This window comes from Siniperca chuatsi, linkage group LG7 (assembly GCF_020085105.1).
Source record: "Siniperca chuatsi isolate FFG_IHB_CAS linkage group LG7, ASM2008510v1, whole genome shotgun sequence".
Classification (NCBI taxonomy): Eukaryota; Metazoa; Chordata; class Actinopteri; order Centrarchiformes; family Sinipercidae; genus Siniperca; species Siniperca chuatsi.
In genome coordinates this window covers 23,682,814-23,691,907 of record NC_058048.1, presented here as the reverse complement: position 1 = coordinate 23,691,907, position 9,094 = coordinate 23,682,814, and the positions used below count along the sequence as shown (strand labels likewise).

The 9,094-nt window shown below is 38.4% G+C and overlaps 1 protein-coding gene across 3 annotated transcripts; it reads left to right on the top strand.

Moving 5' to 3' along the window:
- Window positions 1-28: 28 nt before the first annotated feature.
- LOC122878662 (protein sel-1 homolog 3) lies at window positions 29-7,889 on the top strand. 3 transcript variants are annotated; one of them, XM_044201748.1, is made up of 23 exons: window positions 29-189; window positions 290-764; window positions 1,074-1,200; window positions 1,300-1,421; window positions 1,510-1,625; window positions 1,719-1,780; window positions 1,871-2,003; window positions 2,086-2,221; window positions 2,338-2,475; window positions 3,248-3,453; window positions 3,547-3,726; window positions 4,396-4,515; window positions 4,766-4,906; window positions 5,040-5,102; window positions 5,218-5,391; window positions 5,486-5,613; window positions 5,702-5,785; window positions 5,876-5,966; window positions 6,058-6,145; window positions 6,236-6,345; window positions 6,444-6,571; window positions 6,677-6,779; window positions 7,473-7,889. In XM_044201748.1, the coding sequence occupies exons 1-23, from the start codon at window positions 142-144 to the stop codon at window positions 7,560-7,562; spliced, it is 3,063 nt and encodes a 1,020-aa protein (XP_044057683.1). In that variant the 5' UTR covers window positions 29-141; the 3' UTR covers window positions 7,563-7,889. The 3 variants fall into 3 exon arrangements, 2 of the variants coding, with proteins under 2 accessions (XP_044057683.1, XP_044057682.1); XM_044201747.1 differs by having other exon boundaries at window positions 1,279-1,421; XR_006378519.1 differs by lacking the exons at window positions 6,677-6,779; window positions 7,473-7,889 and having other exon boundaries at window positions 1,279-1,421; window positions 5,876-5,917; window positions 6,444-6,475.
- The last annotated feature ends 1,205 nt before the right edge of the window (window positions 7,890-9,094 follow it).

Here is a 9,094-nt window from a genome sequence, read left to right as displayed (position 1 = left end):
GGTTGGGCTATGTGCTGTTAAATATTTACCTATGCTTCAATGTAATTGAGGTGGAGCAGGATGAGGTCCGGATCTTGCAGCTTCTTTCTTTGCAGCTTGAAAATCTTGAATGGAAAGATTAATGAAAACACTGTGTGAACCATGGATTTCCATACACTACAGATGCATCTGTTTTGTCTCAGTATGCAGGTAGGAGCAGGTTTCCCTTCTCAATCTGTGATACTCTTTTCCCTTCTGCTTTTAACTGATGTCATTAGCAACTGTGTGCATGTCTTCTGCCTTTATACAGCTTGTCTGGGCTTTAGACCAGGTGACACTCCTGAATCCTCCAGAGGAGCCTCTGTCAGACCATCATTTGAAGATACTTTACTCTTGTGATGAACCTGCTACAGTACAGCTGGACTGTATTTTATCTTTTGACACTGGCATCGTTTCCACACTCCTGCTAAAACAGTGGAGCTGCATCCCTGGTGAACCTAAAATAAGGACTCTGGAGCTGAATCTGCCAGACTGGTTGGTGTATCAAGCTGATGGGATTGTTCCAGATTCCCAGGGGGTGCTAAGTTGTATCCTGCTAGCGTCAGTCAGATACAATGGATATGATGATACTAAGAGGTCTGTCGCAGCTCAGGATGTGGCAACTTTGCAGCCTAAGCCCTTTTTCAGTCGACCTGTAAAACTGCATCAGCTGTGCATTGGCTGGAGCACACAAATGCTGCAATTAACTCAACGGTTTTCAAAGAAACAATGCCCTTTGGAGCAAGGTAAGATTAGAGAAGTGAGCTTAAAACTGCCATAAACTGCATGTGTGGATCTAAAACCAAAAATAGTTTAAGTGGAGCTTTGAAAAATCCAAAATCTCTTCTGTCAACATTTTAAAATCAAAGCACTATCCTCAGAAACAACAGATGCATGATTTTAGGATGAGTCAACAATTTAATGGTCATAATAGATTTGTTTATTATTATGATATGACTGAATGATTGGGTTTTAAGATTGTGGGTAACTCATGAATTAAAATTCTTCAGCTGTCCTGCAAACTTCAACTTCAAGTTTCTGTTTATGTTATTCAGAAACAGTGCATTTGCTGTCTTCAGTATATGCTTCAACTGGAGAAAGCTTTGGTATCACAAAGACACTGGACCCTTATAGCAATGAGTTTCTGGAGTTTTTGCGCGTTCAAGCCATCTCTTTTCCATGGTAAGACAACAAAAGTCACACCAAACACAGCCTAGCTTTCTAATCTGTTAATGCAGATATTTAAGTTAGTTAACTTAGTGTGCTTTGTATTTTTGCCAGGTGTATGTTCTCCATCTGGATATATGTGACCAGACACTGCCAGGGAAACACATGTGGCGTGTTTCACCATATAGACTCCCATAATAATTATGTCACACCAACACTGTTTCTGACAAATTCAGGTAATTAACATTTTTCTAGAGATAGATATTTATTTATGTATTTGTTAAACAGTCTTACATTAGCCTCCCACTGTTGCCATATGTACAGGCCAGCTACACATCCAGATGAATTCGGAGTCGGAGGAATCCTCTGCATTTCTCTCTCCATTCAAGGTGCCTTTAAGTGAGTGGTGCCAAATCAGTATGATGTTGCAGGGTAGAATGGTGAGTAGTCTCTTATTGACAGAGGATAGCCTTACAGTATGTAAATAATGGTAATAATTAAAAAAAAAAGTGGTCATTGTCACTGCATCTCAGGTGACAGTCTCCATGGTGTGCATGGATAAGGAGCAGAGAACAGTTCATTCTATGGAACATATGTAAGTCCACTGACATGACAAAGTGATGAAATTATGTGAAGATCAGAAATAAAAATGCACTTCAAATGTTCTGCATATCTGTTATTACAGGTTGAGGCATATTGTCGTGTTGGATGACACAGAGGGCTATTTTGTGATTGGTGGTGGGAAATACATAAAAGGTGTGGAAGGTTATTATGGACCATTGGTTTACTACCGCAACAGAATATCACCTCCCAGCATGGTAATGTACTGCACCTGCCCACAGTTACTGTCTATGTGGACTAGTCACTACATTTGAGTCTTATCATTTTCCTCTTCTCCAGTCTGAAGTTGTTATTCCAGATGTTATTGTGACAGTGAACCTGACCGGATGGCTGCAGACCTGTCAAGCATTTCGTCTCGAGATGAATATGAAAATCAGTGGCTATTCTCTCAAAGCCAAACGGTGGACAGATTCTGGTAATATGCTTATATATCCACTAGAGGGTGCTAAAATTACTGTTTCTGACGTAATCTCAAGAGCCTTCTGCAGAGCTACTGACAGTACAAAGAAAGTGTTTATGTTGTTTTTTCAGAGACCTGTTTTGATGCTTTCCATGAGTGGACGGTAAAGGACAGACTACCATCAAAATCACAGTGTGAGCTGTGGGAGGCAACTGTCCCTCATAGAAGACAAGCTGCAAGACTGGCCAAGTTTTTGGTTTCCAAACATGGTAAGAGATAAACTGCACAAAATAAGTTTGTCCGAGGTGGGAAGCAACAATAAATATGTTTACCTAAGTACTGGACTGGAGTACAATGTTAAGGTACTTTCCCACATCACTACATTTATCTGATGATTGTGAAAATGTACTTTGCAGATTAAGCTTTTTATATTCAAAACCTGAGATACTTGCAGCATCTACATCTACAACACTGAAGCATATTTATGATTCAACATCTTCACAATGAGCACTTAAACTCTGACAATTACATATGTTTCACTGGTCATATGTGTTTACTCAAGTATGATTTTAATTGCAGGAATTTGTAAAGAAGGTACTCTGCATTTTGTATTTTCTTAACACCTTAATATCCAGTTTTCCCCTTTAGTTGCCCCTTTAGTAGCTTTAAGTTTGGTAAAAACACCCTTTTCCACATTCTGGCATTATTACTGTAAATACAGTATATTCTGTATCATTTTATTCCAGCTCTAAGTTAAAGCTATTTGATGTTTACAGCTAATGAAATAGTCTAACCCATTCCATCAAATGGAAATATTCTGGATGTCTTCCACAAATTCACATATTTGGACTTTTTGGGATCTCCACTAAAATTTAAAATAAAATCTGTGGGTTTGAATGAAGTTTTTAAAGACTGACCCACTTTTGTTTGTTAAGAGGCTGACTAAACAATTTGAGTACTTATTCTGCTTATTATTCACTGATGATATCCTTGTGTCATTTAACATAAAGCACTGAAATCAGTTCACTTCCTGACTTGCAGGAAAAGGAAGAGTTAGCCTGCCAGCTGTGGGCAGAGCACTGTACTCCTTATCACTTCATAAGCTGGGCAGAGAAAGCACGACTGGAGTGGTCAGCAGAATATTACCACTGCTGCTCCAAGCTGGCTGCTTAGCTGATAACCGAGCTCTGCACATGTCGTCGGTGCTCTACAGCACTGGCCTGGGAGTCAAGAAACAGCCCAGTAAGGTGTGTGCTACTGGGTCACCTCTATCAAAACTATCCATGTGGGGAACATGTCCAATTTTTTTATATTCTCTCACGCCCTTGTGTTTGGCACAGGCTTGGCTCCTGGCCCTGCTGGCAGCCCAGAAAGATGATCGATTAGCACTTCTGCATCTTGGGCACCTGCACCACCGGGGTCTCCATGGCGTTTCCACAGACCCAGACCTGGCCTATGCATATTATGCAAACATTGCTAAACAGACAACTTTAGACCGTCATAATCCCACACCACAGCAGGTACTGTTTGTAACTGGATGCTTTGGTGTGCTAATTTTGCATTTCTTGTTTAATCCAAAAGTAATGCGGTTCTACTGTATGTTGTACCAAAAGCTTATCATTGGAGTAGGACTTTGTGGGTTCCTTTTTTACATCCTTATCTGTCACTAAACCTACCTATGTTCATAAGAGTCAGTATTAACCTTTTCTTGCGTAAGTATCGTAATTAATGGAACAATTTAAATTATCATAAACATATTTGTGAAAAGTATGACACAAAATATCAGAGAATAGTATTTAAACAATGTATTCTGTCATAACTAGCAGTGTCAGACATACAGTAATTGTAATGCAGAGCCTGGGAGGAAACTCTCACATGTAGCTGTGGGCTTATTACAACATATGAGCTGATATGTGATATGGTAATACATTTTCTGCTCCCCTTTTTATGGCTATAGTTTTCAGATTTCCATCACCAATAAGTTTACCTTTGTCACTGCTTTTCATATGAAGAAAGACAACAGTATGATAAATTTGGTAATATTACAGTGCTCAAAGGAGTTCATGTTTTGTGTAAAGCACAGAGCTGCATTTCTGGACTATTTGCAACTGAAGCGGAATGAAGGGCACAAAAGAAAAGAAAATCCATTGACTTTTACATGTCTCCTCTCTTTCCGTTCTTTTTGTTAGACATTTGTTGAGGCTGTTTACTTAAACAATGATGAGGTGTTGAATCTCCAGACCAATGAAGACCATCATATCTTCCAGTGGCTGAAACTGCAGGCACACAGGGGAGCAGCTGAAGCCGAGGTACCCTGTTCTGTCATCAATGCTTGTTAACTTGCAAATATATATATACACAAGCACATGAAATCAAATAAAAACAAGTGTGATAAAAATGAAAAGTATGTCACGAATTTCAAGAAACAAGGCCTCAAGTTTTGGGTTTGTGTCTCAAAGTACACCTTTCCGGGTAAAAGAAAATGGCCACAGACACTCAAACAAGGTGAGGAAGTTTTATCATCTAATTTTTTGTAATGATTCAACAACTGTCTTGCAGCAAGCGATAGCTCGCATGCTGTTCTGGGGTCAGCAGGGGGTGTCTCCAAACATCCAGATGGCTGTGAGACACTACGAAAGGGGAGCTGTCCAGTGGGAAGATCCGGTGTCAATGTATGACTATGGCATAGTCCTACTGCAGGTCAGAATCGAATTTGATGTAGAATGAGAAACATGACAATTTATAACTTAATCTACTAAAAGAGTACACCCTCCTTTGGTATTATCATTTAGTATTATCCTCTATTATTAAATATGAATTTGTTTCTCTGTAGGGGCATGGAGTTGAAAAGGACATTCCAAAAGCTGTCACTTTTCTGAAGAAAGCAATGGACAAGGTTTTGTATGGTTAAATGATAATTACTCTTATACTGTAACATCAGGAGTCTGCTTTCTGCTGCAAAAAAAACTTTCCACTCCCTATATTGCTTCTTACAATATTTTGTCCCACAGGGTTTTGTTCCTGCAATCAATGCTCTGGCCTGGTACTATGAGCAGATTGAGCAAGACTACAAGAAGGCAGTGCAGCTGTGGGAGCAGGCTGATCTCCTCGAGTGTCCAGACGCTGCTTTGAATCTTGGTGTCATTTACTCACAGGGTCTGTATCCTGGAAAAGCTGCTGACCAGGTTAGCTCAAGTATAATCAGAAATGCTGCTAGTATGCTTACAGACTAGTCTTGAGCGCTTAAATCAGGAGGTAAATCATTTGTCTTTCCGACAGTTAATGGCCTATCAGTATTATCTGAAGTCTGCAGAGAGAGGGCACATCAGGGGAGCAATTCACCTCGCTGACATCTGGACCACTGGGATACCTGGCCACATCAACAGACGTCCATCAGATGCTGTTTTGTTAGCTACTTATCCTTTTATTTATTTCACTTCACATATATGATTTTTCCTTATGTCATGAATGAAATGTCTTTTTAACTGACTGCAGGTGGGTAAAGTGGGCAGCTGAGCACAACGGATACCTGGGCAGCATCTTGCGGAAAGCCTTGGATTCATATCTCAAGAGTGACATGTAAGCTTTCTCTCTATTCACACTTGCCATGATCCTGATCAGGCCACTTGATTGCAGTTGCAACAAATTAACATTCTAGCTTTTCAACAGGTTCGGCTCACTGTTATATTACATCATGGCTGCTGAGTCCGGGTACGCAGCTGCCCAATTCAATGTGGCATATCTATGTGAACAAAATACTGTGAGTTATATCTATATTAGCTGTAGTGGCATGGTATTGTTACTGTTTTATTCATTCTTGTCATTTTAAGAATTTTTTACTCTATCCATAGTTGGGTTTTCTGGATCCTGCTTTTGCATCAAACTGCATGTGGAGATATTACAACCTTACAATCCAAAGTCAAAATCCTAACACTTATGGTAAATAACTATCCTTTGGGACTTAATATTTGGAAACTTGTATGCAAATATTCACAATTGAAACCTTTTTTAATTCTATTACCTCTCCAGCCTTGATTAGGATGGGTGACCTGTTGTATGATGGGCAGGGTGATGGGCAGAAAGACGTGTTTTCTGCGGCAGAGATGTACATACAGGCAGCACTAAGGAACAATCCACAGGTCTGCTTCTTTTAAATAGATGTTCTTGCTGTGTGTATATATATATATTTTTCAAGTTTGTGTTTATTCATAATATAAGCCATACTGTTCTTCCACAGGGATGGTACAACCTTGGCCTCCTTGCTGAAGAGGGTTACAGGCTGCCGCTGTCAGTATTAACTGAACTCGGCCTTACAGAGCTGTACCTGGCAGACAAAAGTTTGTTTCTAAGTGCTTTGTACGAAAGGTGCGTTTGAATTATATGTGTATGAGTACATTGGTTGTGTAAGTGCAGTGTACTGTTTTCAACATAAATCTATAAGAAAAATGATTCCATATTTTCTTCCAAAAGATGCAGAGACTCAGAAGATACAGATTCATACTTTCCTTGCAGCCTTGCCCTCTTAAATGTGTATCTTCAGTCTTTCCAAAAGGACTATAGTGCTGCTATTAAGGTTAGTGTGGTATGCTCAAGCTACATTTATTATCAGCAAATATGGGCCTTTTCAGAGTGTATTATTATTTAGTATTTTAGTAATATTATTGTATTATCATTGGTGAATTAATATGTAAATAGATTTTCTTTCATATGCATTTCAATATAAATAATAGTGGGTTAATGTCTAATAAAATACTCTATATAAATACAAGTATCTTGCTGATAATTATTATTATCATCTATTCATCTATTGCAGACTCCTATATATTAACTCAATAATCATTTAACATTTACCTGCTCATCATTTGGTTGAAACACATGCAGTATGCAATCTTTAATGTATCAGTTTATTTTGTAGCTGATCACTAACTATTGTTGGGCACTTTAATTCATAACAATGCATCACATTTCATAACCTGTAAAACCCTAATATTAAAGAAACTAGTCACTATGGCTGTCAGATAATGTGGTACAATAGTGCAATATTTCCCAATGAAATGTGGTAGAGTAGAAGTATAAAGTAGCATACTGAGTAAAGTACAAGTACCTCAAAATTGTACTTAAATACAGTACTAGAGTAAATGTATATAGTTACTTTCCACCACTGGCAAAAGTACAGCAGCAGGTCAGCAGGCATATCAGACTTACAGCATGTTTTTTATTGTGATGTAACATCTTGCTGACATTTTGGTCACGTTATTTCCCACAGGTCTTCACTGCTGTTGCCGTGATTGCAACTCCACCGATATTCTTAATCATCCTCGGTGTGCTCAGGAGACCTGTCCTGTCTCTCAACTAGAGCCGAGATTCTTATTAGGATCGTCAGTGCAACAAACTGAGGGAACAAAGTGCAAAGTCAACCTGCACGCCAACAGCGCTGCAATATGTTGTATTCGTTTACATATGTTTACTGTGGGATCACTGTAAAAAGAACAAATGTGATTGTTATAAAAAAAATGATATTGTTTTATTTTGTACATGTCTTGAATGTTTTGGGTTTGTAAGTTTCTTTCTGGTAAAAGAATGTATCGACTTTTCATGAAAAGAATAACTTGATTAAACAATAAAGGGCCTGAATAAGTGCTACAAGACTTGTAGTTTCAAGATACAGTTGGTAGATCAAAGATGTTGTTGTTGGATGTCCTTTTGATTCCCAGTGTAATGATTCCTTCACCCCGCGGTGGTCCGTGAGTGGATGACTTACAGAATTTCAGGTAATGAATGTCCAGGTGTAGCCTCAGTGCTTGCTAAACAAGCATCTAACAGGTCATCTGGACTCCAGGCTTTTCTAATGTGACACATATACCTTAAATTTGAAAATTAATATTTGGGTCTTCCTGTTTAAAAGGTCAAAATGCAATCTTATAGGAGGGTTATGGATAATAACATCAAAATTAGAACAAGTCTGGAAGCCTTGCAGGCAATAACAATGTTAGAGGGTCATTCAAAAACAGTCTTTCCTGGCTTCAATACAATGCAAAACGTATTTCACTGTGGCCTCCTCAGATGGAGGATTTAAGGAAGGATTTATGGAAAGATAGGGGGATTTCAACCCTGGGGCATTTATTTGATTAAAGAGCAATGCATTCAAACAAATTCAACAGGAATATGGTCTCCCCAGAAATCACTTCTGCAAATATTTACAAATTTTTAGCCGTATTCAGAATCAAAGCAGTCACTTCTTTGACTGTCAAACTTCACAGATATATTGTTAACTCCTTGTTAGAGGCAAGAAATCAGTTCTCGTTCTCAACAGATGAAACAACATGGGTAAAAATATGATAATTTGTGAGGGAGATTTGCATGTGTAATAGAACCAGAGAGACTCAGTTTAGGACATACTGTTAACAGATTACCCCCCGTCTTAGACACAGTATGAATCCAGGTTTGACAGAAATGTGCTCAAAATGTCAAGTGGAGGTGGAAAGTTATGAGCACTGAATGTGGACATGTATCCATATTAGGGAGTAATGATTAATAATAATAATAATAATAATTTTCAATATTCTTACATTTGCCTGTGTATTGTTGGTATTGTTGGAGCTGTCTGTGTTTATGTGTTGAAAAACAAAAGCAAAAATATTGTTAAAAAAATTCTGTATTATTTCCACATAACTCACTGATGCTCATCATGTATGGAAAATAAGTTGGCCAGAGAATTTCTAGCAACTCATATTCCACTAACCAAAATCAAGCAAGCAATTACAGACACTCCTCATGAGACCAAATCCATTTAACTCAACATCTCATTAACACCAGCAGACAACTTTAATTGCTTTGCTTCTGTTTATAGGGATGATTCAGAATTTCTGGGGGTTATGATGATAAGGA